Genomic DNA, 22,961 nt, shown 5'->3' with positions numbered 1-22,961 from the left:
AGCACTTTAAAGACTAACAAATTTAATTTCTGTAGGCATAAGCTTTCGTGGGCTGTAACCCACTTCGTCAGATGTAAGGAATAGAAATCACAAGGTACATATATACATATCCAAAGGAAGTAACAACAAAGGGGGAGGTGGATGAAAGCAAGGTCCATTGCTGTATACAGACTAACACAGCTACCCCTCTGGAACTTTTAGATGTATATATACATACTTCCTATCTGTGATTTCCACTTCATGCATCTGACGAAGTGGACTGCAGCGCACGAAAGCTTATGCCTGCAGAAATCTGTTAGTCTTTAAGGTGCTACAGGACTCTTCTTGTTTTTCCGAGGTCACTTGATAATGGAAGTCCTCCTTCCCCTCCTCCACTGTTTTCATTCCTGGCTTAAGCACTGATTAAATCTGCTCTCCAGTGGTATTTCCTGTGCACCATAACAAACATGCCTGCAGGCCAGTTGTTAACCCGGATGGGCGAGAAACCAAAGCAAGACCAGTTAGGTGACTGCAGTGACAAAAAGACAAAGACCAGGGGCCTGAGTCTCCGCTCACTAATACTGGTTTTGCTGTAACTCCATTGACTGCAATGGAGTTAGTCCTCATTTACACTGAGGTGAGATCAGAATCAGGCCCCACATTTTAGGAAAAAAGGAAAGAAAATCCTAGACTTGCAAGGGAAACTATTGTATGAGCATTGCTGTGACAGGACTGTAAATTCTGTTGGAGACTGGGCAGGGCAGGACAAGGTGAGTTAAGTACTTTCTTGTGTTTAATTTCTGTGCACAGGATGCTGCTTCCATTGAAGTCACTGATAGGTTTGCTGCAGCTGTCAGTGGCCCACAGTGAAAATTCAAAGCTGCCATAAAAGTGACTTAAAAAGGAGAAAATGTTGGGTTTGTGTAGGTTAAAGGTGTAGAGGGATGACTTTCACTTAGGGACATTACACCGGTGAGGAACTGGGCAGAATAGAACCTTGCCACCAGCACTCCCAGCAAAAATATGTTATTGGATGATGGATGAAAATATGGTTGCTTTTCTTCCCTAGTTATTTATTTACATAAATTCAATTTCTAGTTCCTGGGGTGTTTTGGGGTAATGTAGCATAAGCAAATCAAATCCACCACAGACCTAGAAGTGACTAGCCCAGGGGTTCTCAAACTTTTTTTTCTGGGACCTCCTTTGAAAATATTCCAGGCTGTGATGACCCCCTCCCCCCAAGTGACAACCCCCCCCCATGTTATGCCAGGCCACCCTTACTTCTGCGCTGCTGCTGGGGGCAGTGTTGCCTTCAGAGCACTCAGAGCCAGCAGCCGCTGCTCTCCAGCCACCCAGCTCTGAAGGGGCTGACAGCCGCAGCCATGCCATGTGTGGGGGCTGACAGCATGCGACCCCCTCCCCCCATAATAACTTCACCACAGTTTGAGAACCACTGGACTAGCCCATCCTGATACTCTCTGCTTGCAGAAGGTCCCTGTTGCAAGACCGTATTGACTAAAATGCAGAAGGACATCTGTTCATGGAGGGAGAGCTAGAATATTCTCTTTTGAGTTTGGTTTCCTCCTTTTGATCCACCTACCTACCATCAGACACTTCCTGGGCATCTCTCTAGCAGGGAGAGTGAAGCAGCTGCTTTTTTTTTTTTTTGCAGGGTTTGCTCCTTCACTAAACAGTGGAAGGTTGGGGGAAGGGGATGTTATCTCAGCAACAAATCCAGCCCTGCAAGTCGGGGAGGCCTGTGTGAGTGGGGAGTTGAACTGAAAGGTGAACTGCAAAGAAAATAATTATGACCCTGCCATCTCTCCTGTGTTAGTGGGTATATGACTGAGCCTGCTGAATGCATTTCTTATTAAACTGGGCATCTGTCTTTTCTCAGTCTTTGTTGTTTCAATGCTTGTCCTTGCTCCCCTTTGTTTTCAGAGCCTCAGGAGACCTTGCTTATTGTAGTAGGCCCCGTGATATCACTAGTGCCATGGAAATGCAAATCACCACACTGTAATCTGAACTCCTGCTGCTCCCACAGTCTGCCAGCTTCCTTCCCCCCAGCAACGGTGCCCTGTGCTGGAAGGGTTCTGAGACAAAGCAATGCTAACTGTGTAGAGGAAAAGAAAAACAAACCGAGGCTGCTCCCTTGGTTTAATTTCTTCCTCTCCATCCTGGGCTGCCAGGACACAAAGGTTATTTCTACACCACGTATTTTTCTGAACTGTTGCTCACCATTGCTACCACTGATGCACCCCCACTCATGAGAGTGGGCAGGGCTCCAGGGGACCACCAGCATTTTAAGCACCACGTCATCTAAAACTACTGTCTCAGAGCAAATCTACACAACGCTGTGGTAAGAAGACTGCCAGTACCTTGTCTACACTAGAGCTGCCACTGCAGCTACTCTGGGGGAACTACACAGGAGAAAAGACTACAAGATCAGTAGGCAGAATCTAAACTTCAGCTACTCGATTCCATAGGCTTCTGCTTAGAGAGAGACAGCCCTGAATCTTAGTTCCCCTTTCCCTGCTGCCATCCTCTTCAGAGCCCCTGAACACTGTCCTCTCCCCACATCCTACCAAAGGTAGGAAGGCCCAGCCTCTGGGTATTGCTGTCCCCTCCTCTCAAGTGATCCTGTCTTGAGACCCTACAGTGCCGTGCTGGCTCTCCTCCTCTGTTTCAAGTGTGAAATGACTGTGAATAGGTGCTTTCCCCTGCCAGGTGTCCCTCCCCACCAATCCTCTTAGTTCAGGTCTTCTCTAGAAACTTTTGCGATATAGTAATATCAGTTAGGGATATAATATTTTGGTGACATTTCTATACCAGCTAAAGTCCTAGTGCAGATACAGTTATACTGGCAAAAAAGTGCTTTTGCTGGCATAGCTTATTTCACTTGCCAAACTCGTATAAGCTAGCTAGACTGGCAAAAGCACTCTTTTGTTGGTATAAATGGTGTCGACACTAGGATGGTTTGCTTGTATAGCCATGCTGATATAGCTATACTACAAGGATATATATATATATATATACCACACTACAAAGATAAGTCAACCCATGGTAGGTGAACTTACAGCCACCACATTAATTACTGAGATGGCTGATGTCCACACTACCCTCCTTGGGTGGGTGGTGCGTATCCTCACCAGAAATGCTTCCACCAACCTAAGAGGGGCAGTGTGGGGAGCTGAGAGCTCAGTCTCTCTGCTCCATGGACTCCCGGGCTCTTGGTGGTCTGCCCCTGCCCCTGCCCCCACTTCCTATTCCCCAAAAGGACCTGGGGGAAGTCCCCTGAGGCTTCTCCTCTCCCTGTTCCCAGCCAGTAGCCATGAAACTGACAAGCTGTGAAATTGACAAGGCTACTCAGGCTCCCTGTGCGGAGCAGGTGGAGAAGCCACCCAGGCTTCTGGGGGCAGGGTTTAGTCTCCCAGGCTTCTCACCCCACTCCCATACTGGAACAGGGTCCAGCCACTCAGCTCTCCAGAGGAGCAGGTGGCACCTGGGCTCTAGCTGCTTGGCTTTCTTGTGAAATTGACAAGAATGACAGCCAACAGCCCATGTAAGGAACCCTCAGTGTCTACACTGACACTGCATCGCCCTTTCTACACCGACATAAGCCCTACACCTCTCGTTGAGGTGCTTTCACTATGTTGGCACAGCAGGGGAGTTACATTGGCTGGAGGAGCATTTCAATGTGTACACCTCCACTGTTTTGTTGACAAAAGCTGACTTGTAGACAAAACTCTGTAGTTTAGACCAGCCCTAATGCAGACCTGGTAGGTGGTAACTCATTCACCTCCAGCTCACTGGCAGAACAAACCTTAGCTCCTCCCCACACTCCCAACCCTCTACTGCAGGTTCATTTGCATTCCCACTGATAGTTAAAGATTTTCCTTAACCATTCGTCCACTCCCTCCTCCCCTGCTGTAATGCTGGAAGGAGAGGGGGAGCCAAAGACTCCAATCCCACAACCTGAGTGCTGCCTGAAGGGAGACAAAGCAGTCCCAGGCTAGCCCCCATATTCCTTACCCTGAGGTTCCCTGCTGTACTATGGAGTGATGGCGGTTATTGAAACAATTGGACACTGGCATGAATGGATCAAGTAAACTGACTGCTGGCTGGTAGTGGGAGGAGTAAAGGTAGGGGAAATGCAGTGCTGTGAATAAAGAGAAGGCCTTGAAGGGCGGCTTGAGGAGAAAGAAAGAGATTGCACAGCTGAGCTGTCTGTCCTGTGAGTGGGTTCAGAAAGCAAACCAAATACCTGGTCAGGATGGTGTATTGTGTGTTTCCCTTGTGTACTAATGGGCAGAGTAGTAGCAATTCCTTTTACCACTTCCCTTCCAAGTGGAAAATGAGAGCTGCATGGACTGAGACTTGCAGAAGGGAAATGAGCTGGAAGCCAAGTAAAAATAGCGTGGTCCGTGAAGAAATCTTTGATGAATGTGATTTCTTAACGATGGCCGACACGGCATGACACTGCGGATACAAAAGAAACCCTCTGAAGAAGAAAGCTGTCCCCAAACTGGGAATATGAACAACTGCAGAGCTGACAGCAGGTAGTAGACGTCTGAGATCCAATAGGAAGCATCTTTCTGTGGTAAGAGTGTATATTCAATGTGACAAGCCACGTGACAAAAAAGGTTTAGGAATGATTCTTAATTCAGGCTAGACTGCAATGTAACATTTCCATCTTGCACTTCCCAGCCACACCAGCCATCCACGAATGCAGAGGTGGCTCCAGCACTTGCTGATGAGAATGCTAGTCCAGGTGGTTCAGAACTTCTCAAGGCAGATGTCCGAACAGCAGAGAGTACAGCTGAGGGTCTCTCTCACTCAGGGGTTTCCATAAGATGGAAAATCAAAGCCACTATTTTTGCTATTAAAAACTATAGGGAAAAAACTGATATAAGCAAGCAAAATGGAGCTGAACCCCCATTAACACAATGCCTGAGGGACCATAACCAAACATGCTTTGCAGGTCACTCCAACATGAAGTCACTAAAGAAAACCCTTTACTGAGCAATTTTTCTGTCTAATCTAATCTGTCTAGACTTGTGTCTCAGGCTCATCACCACAGTATCTGAATGTCTTTGTATTATATGAACTTGTGGGGAAGAGGTTCTCTCAGCCACAGATTTCTCACTAGAGCTCAGCAAATAATTGAGTTTTTGGTTTGGTGGCTGAACCAAAAAAATCTGGGGGAAAAAAAGTGTTTAATTTGATCTGAAATGATATTTTTGCTTTGTTCATTACATTTTCAGAGGGTTATTTTTTACACTTTGAGTGGTTTCTTTAAACAAATGTAGCTAAATTTAGAAAGAAAACATGGTTTCAAACATGGAGTGGAAACGTTTCCTTGAGAAAATGTCAAAACTAACTGTTTAGACTTTTTACAAAAAAAAATCAATTTTTTATTTAGACAAAACTATTCACCAAATTCATGAATAGTTTCAGTGAATAAATTATTTGACCACAATTTTTCTCCCAGACATATTTCCCATGCCTTGAAAATTGGTCTGGTTCTTTGTTAATAAATGTGTTATTCTATAGGAGACATACAGTTTTGTTAACTCCAAACTCCCATTTTTTCAAATTACAGATGTTAATATATTGTCCTATTAAGGTGCCAATGTTTGAAAACTGAGCTCCTAACGTGGACACAGTGTGCTCCAGAACCATGCTAGCCATGTTTCTTCCAGGTAATCCCACAAAGTAAAGCAAAGATGCTTGCAGAATCTGCTTCCAAACTTGGAAGAAAACGTTATTATTGTTATTTATTTGTATTAGATCAAGATCATTTAACAATATTCCAAGTATCTGCAACTACAATTCTTTCAATGAAGTGGAGTTAAAATAGAGGAAGGAGTGATGCAATGCTGACAGGTTTATTTGGATGATCCACATTCAGCTATTCATGCCTGTGGGGATGTGAAATGATCATGCATTCAGTTCAGTGAACTGCAGCCTGCACGTGATTGGAGTTTCACAATCATTTTTTTTTTAAATGTCAACCATTTTAAAGACAAATGGTCTTAAAAAGAAATGTGCCATAGGCTATGGTTTTGGTTTCCCCCCTGTAAATTAAAACCAATTATAAATCAATATACAACTGAACCCTCTCATCTATCTAACTGTCTAATCTACCTGTCTACCTATGTTGTTTTTTTTTTCTATAGTGCCTGTCACCACATAATCTAAGTCCTGAAGTGGAGTGTTTATTTTCACACAGAAAAGTCACAGTTAAGTGGAGTTTTGCTATAACAGGAGAGAGCCTACCTGGTTATTGCTCCCACCTCCTCAGCCCAGGAACAATGGCGAGGGCTTTCTTCACCCTTTGCTTTTTCAGGGGACATTATCAGTTTTGTGTGTGGTTGCTACCAGTGGGACACAGCTGTGGCAAGAGTAATCCAGTTCCTTTTCATTCCACCCTAAGAGCAGATGCTCCAAGAGCGGGAGTCAGTGGATGCCATTTTACCCTTCTGCCATGGGATACTGTCTACTTCTCTTAACCCTCCTCTATCACCTAGGTCTGATCCAAATCCTATTTATATCCCAGAGGGTATGCCTACACTGCACACTTTCCAGGCTCTGACTCAGATTTGAGCCCAAACCCCACTTCCATCCACACACAAAATCAGCCTGACTTGGGTCAGCAAGCATTCAGGACCCGGGTCCTTGGATCGTCCTGCTATTGGGATGGGTCGGAGCTTGAATTCCTCTGTGTCTCAAGTCCAAGTCCTGTCATTTTGCAGTGTGGATGCACTCAAGCTGCAGACATGAGTCAGAAGGTCTGCTTACTGCAGTATGGATGCATCAGCATCGCTATGAGACTCGAGTTCAGCAACTGTAAACCCAGGTGTACAATGGAGTCTGGATGCTCAAGTGTGGGATTGGAAACACAGAGTCCACAAGCACAGGCCTCACAGACCTGGGCTTACAATGCAATAAAGACATGCCCAGTGACTGCATTGTGCTGATCAGGTCCCTAGGGTAGGGGAGTAGGAGGTGGTAGTCTCCTTGAAATGCATCTATCTGGTAGGTGGAAAATACTGCATACCAGGGGATTTAGCAGAGTGGCATCTGAGCACATTGCAGTGAAATATTACCATTAATGAGTGAAGTTTCATTATAAGAAGAATGAAAAACCACAGAAATTCTCTGATGTAATTTAGGACTTTCACTCCACTGGTAACAGTCTTACCTATATGCTGCTGCTCACAGTTAACTTAGGTTGTGATTTTAAATGGATTTAGTTAAACCAGTGCCAAAGGTTGCATGGAAACCCTTACTTTAGTTTAAACCGGGTTTATTTCAGTTTATCTTAAGTCAATTAAGAACAAGTCTAAGCTACATGAAATTAAGCCATTCTTAAACCAAAATAAGAGAGTCCACACAGGGGTTGGCAGTGGCACTGGTTTAATTAACTCAGTGCAAATTTGTGTAAAGATAAAGCTAGAGTTTTACTATATCTGAGCTGCAGCTCCTGCCGTATTTTTTTGAAGTACATTGTCTCATATGCTAATTTTAATACAAACATGGTTAATGTTAGGTTCAAGATTAAGCCAAGTTGTCCCATCAGTTCATTTATTCCACTCCTTATAGGGGCTAATGCAAGATTGTACTTTAGAATTGTACTATGCTCCAGGGCTCTGTCTGATCTAGTTTTAAACGTCACAGGTGACATGGTTTTCACTACTTCCAGTGGGAGATTATTCCACAAAATAATAGAACTCACTACCAGTAACACCGTATCAATACAAGAAAATCTTTTATCAGGCACACTTCTTGATAGCATATTGTCTTGTTACATTCAGTTTGAATGACAGGGCCTATTGCTAACAAAAAATATTACTCAGTGTTTTGTATGCATTTTCAGTTGTATATTGTCAGATCTGGGAGCTTATGCTCAGTTCCCCAGTTTATTTCTTTGATCAGAAAAACACAAGAAGAAAAAGCTTATTGTTCCTGTAGTTGTGCATGGAACAACTCATAAAAATATTACAGTAGTACAGCATTGTTCCAGACACAACAGTGCACAAATTCAGTGTTGCCCACACTTGTGATTTCATCATGAGTCTGATGATATTTCTTAAAGCTCAGGTCCTGGAGTCATGTGATTACATAAAAATCTCAGCTTTCACTTGAAAAAAAAAAGTTTTGAGCCCTCCAGATAGTGGAGCAAAGTTTGAAGATGTGATCCTAGTGCACCTTATATGCTCAGAAACCAGAAGTCAAAGAAAAAAAAACGTCACATTTAATTATTTTTGTGTAAATTAATAATTTTTAAGACAACTTCATCATATTTTAGGGTTTGACAATATTGTTACTCCATTGTTTTGGGCCATTAATAAATATTTATACTTTGCAATTCCATCCATCCAAGAATCTTAAAGCACTTTGTAAATATTATTTAAATCTCACAACAAACTTATTGCTTATTTTATATAGCACTTTTCACTGTGAAGGATCCCAAAATACTTTAAGATGTAACAAACTGATATATCAACTGTTAAATAGTTTATTCACTTAAGGATGAAAAATAAAGTATTATTAATAATTTATTATTAATTATTATTAGATACAGGAATTATTTCACCACCACTGGAAGGTAGCCACCTCTACAGAGAGACTTGACAGCATTTTAAAAATGAATTGCAGCAAGCTACAACAGTTTAGGGTAGGAAGTGCAGGTTACAGTTTATGTAGGGATCATTTCACCCATCACTGAAATGCAGCTATCGAAAGGGCAAAATATGGCTGCTGTTTAACAGCTGTTTAACAACAGTGCACATCAGATTAGGAAATGAAGCCACCTCTATTTAGTAAAACTTTTAATTAACAATTAGATTATTTAACTAGGAGACAACAGGTATTATGGTTGTTCATATTTATTATCTGTGGGTGCTGACAATGTGTTTGATGCTGTACTAGGTAAAAAAATGATGACAGTCTCTATCATGAAGGATTTACAGTCTTCGCTCTTTTTCTAAAGGCACATGTCCTGTTACTGGTGGGAGGTATCAAGGTGATGAATACCATTACAAAGCTTTAAAGATTTAAAACCTGATCCTGTACATACGTAAGTTTAAATTAAAATCAGTGGGACTATTCATGTACTTAAAAATGAGACCTTTCGTGCTTAAAATTAAACGTGTGCGAATCTCTGCAGGACTGGGGCCTTAGTTTCTGTAGAAACAGACCTTTGCTGAACTCATGACCAATAGAAATATTTCTGCAAAGTCAGGAAAACTCCAATGAAAACAAATAAAATATCCTCCACATATTTGCAATCCAGGTATTGGAGTTTTGCACTGGCAAAAAAGTGAAATTAACTAGAAACTTACTATTGATATTATTATTAGTGACTGACATAGCCTAAGCCCTATAAACAAAAGCAAAACTGACTAGTCTCGTTTCACTGGCCAATCCAAGTGAAGTGCACACAATAAATAGCTCCTCGGGGTACACACACTGTCTACTTTTGTCACAGTGCTGATCCCAGGGTGGGAGGGATGCACCTCAGGGCTCTGTTATAATATAAATATTAATAATAAAATAGATTGCCTCAATGCTAACAAACTCAGAAATCATTAGCAACATAGGGGAGGAAATTTGCTTTGTAAGAATTTTTTTTAACCTGCTAGCTTCCTTTCAAATAAACAAATACATACTGTTTCCAAGAGTAATGTCCTGATACCAAGAGGTCACTTCAGGCATGACTCTGATGGAGGCTTGCGAACAGCTTCGTCACCGTGACAAAGTTGCATTACCGCACGAGGCAATCCCACAGAGGGTGGCGACCCGCAGCCAGTCTTCGCTGAGGGCAGTTGGTCCCAGCCCAGGTACAAGAGAGGAAGGCACCAGGGCATGAGATGGGAATGTTGTGGTGTGTGATGGCGGCATGTACTATGAGGGGCAGGGGCATTGTGGTACCATGGCCTGGGTCGTGTGAGGCAGTAGTTCTCAATCTTTCCAGACTACTTCACCCCTTTCAGGAGTCTGATATGTCTTATGTACCCCAAGTTTCACCTCACTTAAAAACCACTTGGATATAAAATCAGACATGAAAATACAAAAAAGGGTCACAGCACGCTATTACTGAAAAATTGCTCACTTTCTTATTTTTACCACATAATTATAAAATAAATCGATTGGAATATAAATACTGTACTTACATTTCCGGGTGTAGTATATAGCGCAGCATAAACAAATGAATAGAAATTTTGGTTTGTACTGCCTTCCCTTGTGGTTTTTATGTAGCCTGTTTGAAAACTAGGCAAATATCTAGATGAGTTGATGCACCCCCTGGAAGACCGCTGCGTACCCCCAGGGGCACATGTACCCCTAGTTGAGAACCACTGGCGTGAGACATGAAGTGGGGGCGCGATGGTGTGAAGTGTGAGCGTCCTAGTGCAAGCCAGCCCCTCTGGCGTGAGGTGGGGGAGCTGTGGTGCCAAAGAGGAGGCGGGGGTGAGGGGGGTGCTGGGGCACCATGCTGTGAGGCGGGAGGTTGGGGTGCTGGGGCGTGCGGGAGGCCACTGAGGCACTGTGCTGAGGCGTCACAGCAAGGCACAGCCTCGTGGTCCCAGGGCAGACAGGCCATGGCGGAGGGCGCTGCTTGGTGTAGTGCAACCCCCAATATGATACCCAACCCATCCCCCTCCATTTAAAGCACAGAGGCCATGGGTCTCCACGGAGGCTGCAGCCCCTCCCTCCCCAGCTCAGCCTACAAATGGAAGTGGTGCCCTTTAAGAGAGAGCCAACCTGGACCTGAGGAAATTAGAGAGGGGGGCCAAAGGCGCATGCGCGGGGAGGGGGCGGGGGAAGCGGAGCCACCGCGCATGCGCCCGGCGCATGCGCACTCCCTCCTCCCCGCTGGGGCTTGTCGTTGCAGCTTTAAGAGGTTCGCGGCCTGGAGGGTCCGACCAGCCCCCCCCTCCCCCTCCGAGGGAGCAGCCTAGACACCCCCCCCCCCGCTCCCGGGGAGCCCGGTCGGAGCTTCCTCCCCCGCAGCAGGACTCGGGGCCGCCCCCCACCGCTCGGTGTCACCTCCGCCCCCAGGGGGCGAGAGGCAGAGACCCCCCCCCGGGGTGTGAGGGCTGCGGGGGCCCAACATGGCGGAGGCAAAGGAGGAGGGACCCGGAGCCCGTGCCAGGGTGAGTGGAGGGGGGGGCCTCGGGGGAGGTCAAAGGGGAAGGGTCAGGCGGGGGCCAGGGGGAGGGGGCTGGCGCCGGGCCGCGCTCGCGCAGGCAGCGAGGGGGCAGGTTCCTCCGCCAGCGGTGGGGGGAGGGGTCAGCTTTGGGGGGGGGGGAGGGGAAGTCTTCTGGAGGGGGCAGAGTCCCAGCTGCCCGTGCAGCTTTGTGCCCGTTAAAGGCGCCGTGCAGCCCTTCCCCCTCCAGCCTCCGGGCAGGGGGCGGCGGGGGCTGGGGACCCGGCCTGTGGATGAGGGGGTCTTAGAAGGATGGCTGGCTGGCTGGAAACCATCCTTCTTCTCCTTCCCCCCGCCCCCCATCGGCCCCCCTGCAGCCTAGGCACTAGTCCATGGCAGGAGGTCCTGACCTGGCTGCGAGGGGGATGCTCTAGTAAAGCACGCTGGAGTGGGGGTTGCTGGGGGCTGCAGTGACCCGACAGGCAGAGTCCCTGCTAACTAAGGGTGCGGAGGCCATCCTGCAGCTCACGGGGCATTTCAAATGCTTAACATGGTGCAGGTTTCCCTAAAATTGTCCCCAGCGAATCAAGGGAGTCATGTCACCTCTTTGATTTTTATATTTTAAATGCTTAAAATTTTTTGTATGGGAGTGTTTACAAATTATGTCAAGTGGTCCTCTGGGTGTCGTTCAAAAACACAATTCAAGTTTATTAGGTTTCATCATCGGTATTTAGTCGTCTGGCTGGTTTAAGCACACACTGTCGTTTTTTAAAAGTTATGTTAATTTTCCATGTCAAAACAAAGCCAGTTCTCAGCATGGCAGGCTCATCCAAATCATAGTTACTCAAATTGCAGCCACTGTATGAGTGAGTATGACTATTAGCCCAGCTAATACTGAGACATGGTCCTTCAGTTTCACAGAAGTAACAGTCATGTTATTTTACCCACAGTGATAAGGGATCTCAGAAATAGATTTCTTAATCCCTGTGTTCAGTTGTCTGAGGAACAGATGAGTACAATAAGTTTTAAAACATTTTTCTAAATAAATTTGCAGCAAGTCAGTGGCCCTTCACTGCACTTGTATAACTCCTATTGAAAACTGTAGTTAATAATAAGTGAGTCAATACTAACCTGGATTTGAGCTTCTGGTTGAGAAGTGAAAGTTCCATATCCCATTGCCATTCTTCTGAGCTGTCCAGGTCCCATTCTGTGAGAGATGCTGTTCATGATGAAGTCCTGTCAAGTTCTGGACTTTAGAGGCAATGAGTATTCTCTATTAAACTTTCTATTTCTACATATAAGAAAAGATTAATTTAATTAATTTGTTTAAAATAGGATGATCATTGTGATTGGTTAGTTGTTGCTAGGTAGAATATGTGAAGCTTCTGGATGTAATTGGAGACACTGTCTAAGTAGTTTTATATTGTTCAACTACCATAGGTTGATGGAGCAAAAAACATCATAAAAGTGTTGTCTTAGCCCTTAATCTTTCAAACACTTATACATTTGTTAGCTTTATACTCTGGAGCAGTCCCACTGAACTTGATGCAACTGTGCCCACAAGTGTAAAGTTTTATATATGTATGTATGTTAATTTGTGGGTCGATCAGGACCTCAGATATTAGCAAGGAGTTGGAAGGGGAGGGACCTGGTGAGACATAGACAAATTAGAAAATACAAAGCAAAACTTCATTTCCACTCAGTTCAGATGTTAGTAATATAGCCCTTCTGTGGACCTGATCTTTCTCTTAGGTACATTATGCAGTGTGTATGCCAAATGTTTTCCATCTATGAGAGGAGATATTTGGGATATGCAGTGTAATGTATTGTGAAAAGAGGAAAATCATGAATCCCTTTTGTTTCTGGATATCCTAGTTACCCTTAAACTTTCTGGTAGCCCGTTAAGTTATAATGCTTGCATATTCAGAAATTGTTCTGATCTGTGTTAAGAACCTCTTTCCTCCCTCTCTCCCCCCTAACATACCTTCTGCAACGACTGTCACTCCAAAGTGATAGTTCTGTACATGCTGAAATTGTCATCTTGCTAAATCGATTGGATGCAATCTTGCAACTTGATCCAGGGACATCTGCAAAGAATGAAGGAAAGATGAACTCTTTGCCATTGCAAAAAAACAAAAACAAAAAACTGGGCTTGTGTTTGCTTTTTAAAAGTATGTTGCAATTTTTAACATTAAAAAAATCACTATCAAGGGAGATTAGTGTTCTCTCCAAAGCAACCCTGATATATTTTATAAGGAATATAAATAAACCTACTTAAATTATTATAAAACTACTTTTAGCATTTATAAATACACAGGTTTTAAGTTGAAGGTTGTCCACTAATATATCTTCTACAAAGAAGTGAAATTATTTTTATACAGTGTCCCAAATGTGTATGGCACTTTCCTCTAAGTTATTTGTAATGTCCCAGTCTTGAACAGATTAAAATTCAAACAGGACATGTATTTATTTAAGTTCTTATTCTGTCACCCTTACTGAAGTCAGTGGTACTATTTGTGAAGTACTACTCAGTGAGAGTGAAGGTGGGCAGCCTTGGGGCTTTGGAAATTTAAATTGGTGCTGATAGACAAGCAGGCATCTTACATCATTAAAGCAGAGATCTTCAAACAGTTGTTAACTTCAGTATGATTCTTGTGCCATTGAAAATGGAAGGAAATATTCTTCATTTGAGAATTTTTATTGCTGAACCTTCTTCAGTGGTACAAACACATTACAAACAGCCTTTCATCTTGGGAGTGGGTTAGACTAGATGATCCTTATGGTCCCTTCTAACCCTATGATTCTGTGATTCTCAAAGTCCTGTGCAATTACTGTCACAATCCACCTCTCAAAGAACATGTTGCTACCATTATCCTTCCATACTTGGCTGCTATATGTGAACATAATGGGCCTGATTCTCTTATAAATTAAGGCCACTTTACAATGCCACAGCAGTGTAAAGGGGTCTTTAAGTGGAAGTAAAATATACTTACACACACTTTAAGGCCCTTCACACAACTAGAGCAATGTAAAGTGGCCTTGCTGTGAGAATCATGCCCAACATTCTTGAAATGGATCTGTTTCCATCTTCACCTAATGTCTCAATAATATTGTTGCTGATTCTATTTACTGAATTTTCCTGAAGGACTCCTGTCAATAGTGCCCTCTATCCAGATGGCTTGCATCTGTCCATTTTATAACAAGTTCCTAGCTGCATAGAAACAAAGCTATCATAGCCCAGTCCTGTCCTTGCTGATAACATCCGTGTTTTGTAATCATCTATCCTGTCAAAGTAAGACTTCTCCAGTAGAGGACTTTTCATCAAGCACTTGTCAATAGAGTGGCAGCTGCTCCTGTGTTCTAGTGTCTTAGCCTATTTTCTGCTTTCCGTTCCATAGTGAAAGCAACATTATGTCTCCACTGGGGAAAAAGGGAGACAGGCAGAGAACAGTAATAGAAGTGCATTTTTTAATGTCAGATGTCTAAAGGGAACAGAAAAAGAGGATGTGCAAGGGTCCATGTGGTGAATTACTTGGAGAAGAAATTGAGCTGTGCCACAGGGAAGATGAAATGGATTGTATCAGGAATGCAGTAGGAAGTCTGGCAAGTTGGCCCTTTGTGTGGAACTGGTTCCACCAGCAAGTAGTGTCTGCACTGCTAGCAGCGTAGCAAAGACCACGTGACAGGTGAGTGTGAGAAAGATTGGAGGTCTGCTACTCTGATTTGGTGTTTAGCCTTCTGGGGAAAGGAACACCCATGTAAGCCATGAGAAAGGTTATGGATTGGTGCTGACCTCATGACTTAGATAAAGAGATGACATTTATTTACCCTTTCCTTTCCCTTAGTGCTGTGTTTCTGCAAATGCTACTTTCCAGAAACTGCAAGAGAAACAAAAATAAGAAATCTTTAAAAACTAGTTATTTTTATCTGTAGCTTTAGGTTACAAAAAGTATTTATTCAACAAATGCATGCTACTTATTGGCTTTTTTTTTTTAAGACCAGTTGAGAACTGGTAATGTTGTGAAAAGCATGGCTGCTTTGTATTTTCCATACATTTTTGCTACATATTAGAATGCAATCTCCAATGTAATATTTGATTTATCAGTTAAAAACATTGCTTTTCTTTGGCTTTTGGAAAAAAATAAATTAGAAAAGTAAAATCACAGTTGGTCAGATATCAAAAATGTTTTTGGTTTTTCTTTGAATTCTTCCAGAGAGAACTAGCACTCAGATTCTAGCAACTCTTTGAGCTTTGTCAATAATATTGTCACTAACTCAGTAATGCTGCAATGAAATAGAATATTTAGAAACTATAAGTGGCCTTTCAAAAGCATATGCAAATTGGAACACATTTTTAAGTGTCAAAGTATGTGTGCGTAACTCTTAATTTTCGTTGAAAAATATATATGATGATCAAATATCATTGTAATTAAAACTTTCTTACCTGTGGTTTCAATTTTATGGAAATCATAGAATTGACCACGTACTTCAAAAACATAAAATTTGAGCTATCCATTGTAAATCTCTTATTTAGGACATGATTCACCAGGCTGAGATTGGCAAGGTATAATCATTTAGATAATTTTTCTGATTTGACTAATGTGGCACAAAGACAACTGCAAGTCCACAGTGCAAGTGCTGAAATAACCTTTTCATACTATATTATACTGCAGGATTTTAAACACAGGAGCATAAAACCAGAGACTTTGGGCTGGATTCTCATTTATAATAGAGCCACTTTACACCATTCTGGCAAAGGGATTTAAAATAAGAGTAAATAATATCTATACCCACTTTAAGTCTCATACTGCATGTGGTATGCAGAATATTGTGACAGGATGAGCTCAGCCAAACAAATATTTTCCTACAGCAGATGTGTCAGTGTCTTTGTTTAAATTTTTTATTGTAATTTGTTGTTGTTTTTTTCAATAATTTATATCAGTTCGCTCTTTTTTTCTTGAATATTTGCAAAATTCCAACAAGCTAAAAAGGAAGTGGAAATTCTTTGCTGCTTCATTCTGGTATGTACTGAAATATTTCAGCTCATGATGAAGTATTGTTTAATTGATACTGGTTGTTAACATGTATGTTTGTGAAATTTGATATTGCCCTGTAAACGTTGCCATTGTGCTTTATGAAAAGTGACACTTTTTCCATGACAAAATATAGTATTAGCTAGAAAATTATTTAGGGAAATCAGTAGTGTTTTACCAAAAAAAAAAACAAAAAATCTCTGTCTTTGGGAAGATTATATAATCAGCGTTTACTTCTGTTTTTAATATATTAATGTTCAAAAGACTCCCATCTAAAACTATTAATATTAAGCATGCAGTGAAATATAGGTGGGAGAAATAATGTAGACATATTCACTGTGTAAGTAAAAATAAACCAAGAAATGTTTGGGACTTAAATGGTAACAAAAAATAATTCCTGAAATTAGCATTTGAGATAGATGAAACATATACAGCGTTCATAAAATTCCCCCCTTAGAGCTGTATTCATAATTATTCATAAACCACCAAGAGTGGAATCTCCAGTCATGCTGCAGAGACAGTGGAGAATGGTCCAATTGAATACTGACAGTATTGCACAATGAAGTCTGGGATCTGAACCACTAACAGCCTCATTATCCCTCAGGCCAAAGTACAGCGCCTCTGTACTAAACACAGAGTAATAATAGAAAAATTAAAGCCCAGTCTCTCTAAGTTCAGAATCAAACAATACTTCTTAGAGCATCATTCAGAAAAAAGTTCCATTCAAACGATACTATAACTATAAAACAGCAAACCTATACTTTTTCAGTTTAGATGGAAAAGTTAAAAGAGAGCTCTACATATAAATTAAATTATGTAACTAGAAAGCACAGTAGTATCTCAAAGTTACGAACTGACTGGTCAACCACACACCTCATTTGGAACTAGAAGTTCATAATCAGGCAGCAGCAGAGACAAAAAAATTAAAGCAAATACAGTATAATACTGTGTTAAACATAAACTACTAAAATAGAGAAAGTTTAAAAAAAGAGATTTGAAAAGGTAAGGAAACTGTTTCTGTGCTTGTTTCATTTAAATTAAGATGGTTAAAAGGAGCATTTTTCATCTGCATAGTAAAGTTTCAAAGCTGTATTAAGTCAATGTTTAGTTGTAAACTTTTGAAAGAACCACCATAACATTTTGTTCAGAGTTACGAACATTTCAGAGTTACAAACAGCCTCCATTCTGAAGTGTTTGTAACTCTGAGGTTCTACTGTATAAAGTTCTGTTGAATTAAAAATATCTGAAATCATATATACAAATACTAAGGCTATTTATTAAAATTCATCAACAATGTTTATATTAAGTTTTTATGTGAACTTATTCTTCATCCAGTATGCACTGGCCCATTGGAGCCAGATGCTACAGAGAAACATTCTAATCTTTACCACTAGGATCCTCATCTTGGATAGTTGTTTCTGGCATGTTTCAGTTATGTTGGCTATTTTTACTGGTGCATCTTGTACAAACTGTCTTGGTTTTGTGCTCCCATTTATTTTTTGTGATGAAACAATTCAAAATTGTCCTATGGAGCACTTGCTGGTGGGCTGCTGAGAATTTTCAGGTCACATAGTGCTGCTATTACTGGTTTCCACCATTTTTGGGGGTATCCAGATTACATGTAACAGACATTGGAAACAAAGAGGAGTACCCAGTCTAGTTGCCTCTACTAAGAGCCATCATTTTGTAGGAGGAGAAGAGGAAAATAGGAGCTAAACTTGGGAACTAGAACCACAAGCTAGACTGGAAGTTTAGCCACCAGCAGGAGAAGAATGTCCATGATTATGAGAGATGGAGAAGGAGAGGACCAGGTGACAGGACAGCATATAAAGGGGAGAGGAGGAACAAGCAAAAGAAAGCATCAGCATGGAAGATGAATTAAAGAGCTAAAGTTGATGTCATGATTACGTTTTTTCAGTAACGGCTAAACATACTATAGTAGAGATATCTAAAAATAAATAAAGGCTTTCCTACTACCTTCTATGTAAGCAACTGTTGTAATTGTCATAGGACAGTTATGAGAAGGGAGGCAACTATATGTAAATACTACAGGACTGTTATCTGATCCACCAACCAATCTATTAATATAATGTCGACCAAATGGTGAAAAAGTTTGAGAATATGTTCGTAAGTCTAATAAAACAACCTATGCTCTGTTAGTAATATAATTGCTGACAAAGTAATTGTTAGTGTGGTTAACTCGTTAACCTCTTGGGACATATACTGAGCAAAGGAAAGTGTGACTCTTAGATTCTGGTATGCTGGTTCTCTGGCTCCAAACAGTATATTTGTAGTCATCATTGTCAGTTGGCTGTATTATTTGGACCCAAATAGTCTGTTTTTAAATGCATGGGTTTTTTAATTAATGTGATCGAAACCTCAATCATCTGAGATAGTGAGTGACCTCCTCAACTCACATTGAGTTGAATGGGAGTAGAGGACTCTCAGCACCTAGGATAGGATCCCCTAACTGAGGAAATGTTAATCTTTTGGAAGTTGCAGGCAAACTCTTCAAAGCATACATTTTCAATCTGGAAAATACAAGCGTTCTAATGGGTTAATAAAATATGTAATTAAATTGAAATACTTAATTTGGAATAGTTCAGCTAATGAATATCCCATCAGAAATATTTGTTTTTAAAATGTACAGGGCCTGATTTTGATTTCATCCTGGTTTTACACCATTGTAACTCTGACTTCAGTGGAGTTCCTCCTGATTTACACTGGTGTAAGTGAGAGTCCTAAAATTCAAAGAGAGTTTCGCCACAAATCCAGGAGGAGGAAGGATGTTCAGCATGTAACTGATGTAACCTCCCCAGCTTACTCCCCTTCCTTTTTCTTTAATTAAGTGTTTGTGGATTCCTTGTATCTAGACTTGCAGCTTCCACTCCATGTGCACTAGGCTGGTGATTTTGCAACTAGCACAAAACTGCTGCAAACCACAGCCTTCCTATAGGGAGCCACTGGGCCAGATAGGAAGGTTTCCCACCACTGTTGCATTTTTATTTTGTGTGTTGGAATCCCCCTCTGCTTGTATTGGGTACAAACTAAGAGTACCAAATCATTTGCAAAAACACGCAGTGAATTGTGTGTATGCATGTAGGGAAGCCATTTGCCTAATCTCCTATAGCTTTGTTCCTGTCTGCAGCTGAGATTTGTGAGTGAGTGAGTGTGATGCCACCCAGCAAAATGTAGGTATAGGCTTTATATATTGTAGGAGCCTAGATGTGTGGGTAACAATGCTAGCAACTCACTGTTAAACTATTAAGGATGTTTTGAGAATTCTTATTTTGGTGCTTCGATTGTCTAATATCCTTGGATAAAGTATAACTTTACATTTTATTTCTTGAACAAGAAGGTCAGAAGCAATATGAAACAGAAAATTGTCTTCCTGGGTATTTTTAACATGTATGTAGAGCTGTTAGGAATTGCCTTTGCCTTTTTTTTTTTTAAACAACGGTAATTGAAGGGACATTATCAAGGTTAGGCTAAAATTTGATTTAAAAAAAAAAATCAGAGGCCAATCCTAGGAATTGCTGAGTACATACAGTTCACATTGATTTTAAAGGATACACCTCAGAATATCAGGATCTTTGTGTCTGTAAAGCTCATGTACTTTTGAATTATTCTCTAAAATGCATGTTGTAATATAGTTTCTTTGACTTAAAAAGAAAATCTGCCAGTTCACCGACAAACCATATATATTCCCTCCCAACACATATGGAAAAATGATAGGGTCTTGATGTAGCAACTTGTTGATACTTCTCCATTGTTAAATTTAGATTTAGTAGTGTTTTTTCTGTTTCAAAATAGATTTGTATCTAAAAATGCTTGCAATGTAGTACAAATTAAAATCCCAGGGACATGTCATAGCAAAACTTTATTTCAACTATCTCCAGAAACAACACAGAAAATACATTACACACCCACTGCTACTGAAAGGCAGAAATCAGACACTCGCTCCAGGCAGCTGAAACTGCTGAAGCTGCTAGGGGGCTCTGTAGAATTAAATAGCAGTCTTTAATGCACAACTCTGTGGCTCTCTTATTCACAGATCTCTATGGCTGTTCTGACCTCTAGGGGTTCTCTTCCTGTTGAAGTGCTTCTTTTCCTGTAGCAGGTATTTGCAGCAGGCTGGCTCTTTGTTACCCTCTGCTCTCTTCACTCTCTAGGTGCTTTGAAGGTATGAATCAATTGGTCTCTCTATTATTCTGCAAAAGGAGCCCTAGAAAGAGCCCACTGCTCAATTTTAACTATTTGTGTTGTGCAGGTTTCAAATCTAGGAGGGGTAATGTGATTGGCTGCGTGCCTAACAACCCTGCAATGATGTCATGCGCCAAGGGTCAAGGAGCACTTCCTGACCTCATTACACCTGGGTTCAGGAATATAAGTTAAATTCTGAATGACTTTTTTGTTGTTGTTTTAATTCTGCCTTCTGTAAAAGTTTTCTATTTCCAAAGCAATGGTATAGGCTGTGATGTGTGTGCACAAGGGACACTGCATAGGAGGTAGGAAACTGTGGAATCTGATTTTAAAAAATATTGACCTAGCATCCCTGTTCATAATCAGCCCTAAAACCTATGTGGTGAAAAATTGTGAAGGGAAAAAATGTTTCAAGCTTCCAAGGGGCTGTTACAATGGAAGGGAATTTGATGGTTTCTTTTAAAAAAAAGTTATACTGACCTGTTTTGCATAAAAAATGAAATTGCCAGTCCCAAAGCAGCCTCATGCGTTGTTTTACACAAAAATAATCTATTAATTAAATGTTTGGTTTATGGAAGTTGTAACACTGTTGCGGTTTTGAACGCCATTGTAGTGATGAGCAAGTCTTTAATTATTACAGTTTAAAGTATGTAGTACTAAACTACAGTTAATGCCCTTCTGTCACCCAGGCCAGGCAAAAAAGGGGCTAGTGGAGAGCATTCTAATGTCTAATAAGTCTGCTGTGCCTTCTAACTTGAGTAAAATACATTTTACACAGCAGTGTGGTTGTTTAGATTCTTAGACTTAAAGGGAAGAATTAAACAAAAGCACAACGTATCGGATTTCCTTAAATGAATTTGACAGTTCTGCTAAATATTTTGGTGCCCAGTCTATCAAAAGCCTTATTTTCTTTAGACAAGCTAACATCTAACCTAGATTGTTGAGTGCACATCTGAAGAGTTTTTCTCTCTGCACCTTGGGTATGCAGAATACAAATTTATGTAATCTTCAAACTAGAGAAAATACATAAAACCCATATTCTTCTAAAACGTCTCCATTATGAAAAATAGCAGCACGTAACTTTTGCGAGTTTCTGAATTTTAATAGGCATCCCTTAAGTAATACCTTTCACACTAAGTGCACTTTATAAAATTGATGTGAAATGAATACATAGAAAATAAAACATCCTCACTTAGAAAAAAAGCTCTTTGGCTAACAAAGTGATGGAGTACTTCTACATTTTGCCTTAATTTATTAAGATCACTTTTGGGAATACACTTGAGATTTCAGGCACAGAATATTGGAGCATGGTGTATTCCATCCGCTTACAGTTCCTCATCATTGGCCCAGAACATGGTCTGTAATCTGGTGGCAGCTTCTCTTAGGTCCTTCTGGCTATAATGAATGTGCATCATAAAGAAGTGTAGGTGATCAATACAGTACATGGCATGGCGCTCTGTCCTGCAATGTGTGGGATACTTCATGTGATATGCAGAGTGCTCACAATTCCCACCGACTTGAATAAGGGTTCAAGATGTTGAGCAAGATCAGGCTTATAAGCAATAAGATCTGGTTTCCAAAATAATAGTTGCTACTTATATAGCAACTTGAATGTTTTAAATAGCTTTACATATACTAAGTGATCCTCGTAACATCTATGCAATGTATTGGTATCCTCATGGTAGCTTGGGAAACTGAGGTGCCGTGTTCAAAGTAACTTTCTGAAGGCAATGCAGTGGGTCAGCAGCTGAGCCACGATTAGAGTTCTCGGACTCCAGTCCCATACTTGGATCACTGAAACACATTGTTCTCCTGACATTGCTGGCAAACTTAGGGCAAAGTGAAAGCAGTTGTAAGAAGAAATTAAAGTGGTATGGACTAATGCAATTTTCTCATGTTGGCTGGAACTGTAGCTCTTACAGTAGAGCTACCATGAAGTATTGTAACAGGAGAGAGATCAGAACATTGCCTTAAATATCACAGCATTCCTCCCAGTATGTACATCATGTAAAGGAAAAAGACTACATGCAGAAGCATCCAATAAGGCCTGTGGTAACTAGTGTGAGAATATTGTAATCCACTGGTAAGTAGTGTGTCAGTTGTGTAGTCTGTAAAAACCTATCTGCAGTCAAGTCAGGACTACAAAGTGATGCATAATGTGACTAGCAAGAACACTCATTTATCTTATTTTACTAAGTTTTGCAGCCAGCTTCCTTAAAACTCTGCTTTGGGGCAGTGCAGGTCAGGCAGCTTTTTATGGGGAAAAACTTGCCTCCTGCCTTCTCCTGCTGCTTGTTAATTGCAGTAGTTGTGAGTCTACTTACAGTATCGCACCAGAACATCTGTATTAGTGTAATATGGTAATTTATAAAACCTTGCTATTTTAATTCACTATATTACTCAGCGCAATAACACTTTGTTTTTGGATATTGACTTTTCTGTTTCCTGTGAGATGGTTATGTTCTCATTATCCCACGTTGTAGTAGTTGTGGATGACTTCTTGTAATCAGTAGGCTACAGTGCTGTGAGCAAATTGCTCTATACAGTTATGTACTATTTTGTTTATGCAAATAATCTCAAACTCTGAAGCCAGC

General features: G+C 41.2%; 1 protein-coding gene across 2 annotated transcripts in view; it reads left to right on the top strand.

Moving 5' to 3' along the window:
* Positions 1-10,996: 10,996 nt before the first annotated feature.
* LOC137143902 (zinc finger MYM-type protein 4) overlaps positions 10,997-22,961 on the top strand; it is a 49,839-nt gene continuing 37,874 nt past the window's right edge. The window contains exon 1 of one of the 2 annotated variants that reach the window (XM_067533949.1): positions 10,997-11,138. In XM_067533949.1, the coding sequence (XP_067390050.1) occupies positions 11,097-11,138 (42 nt within the window). In that variant the 5' untranslated portion in view covers positions 10,997-11,096. Of the gene's footprint in view, positions 11,139-16,127; positions 16,153-22,961 lie in introns of those variants that run through there. The other variant, XM_067533950.1, reaches the window with a different exon arrangement.

This window comes from Emydura macquarii, unplaced genomic scaffold, assembly GCF_026122565.2.
Source record: "Emydura macquarii macquarii isolate MOO-44397 ecotype Brisbane River unplaced genomic scaffold, CSIRO-AGI_Emac_v2 contig_3348, whole genome shotgun sequence".
In the NCBI taxonomy this organism is placed as follows: Eukaryota; Metazoa; Chordata; order Testudines; family Chelidae; genus Emydura; species Emydura macquarii.
This window is presented reverse-complemented; position numbering and strand designations above follow the sequence as displayed.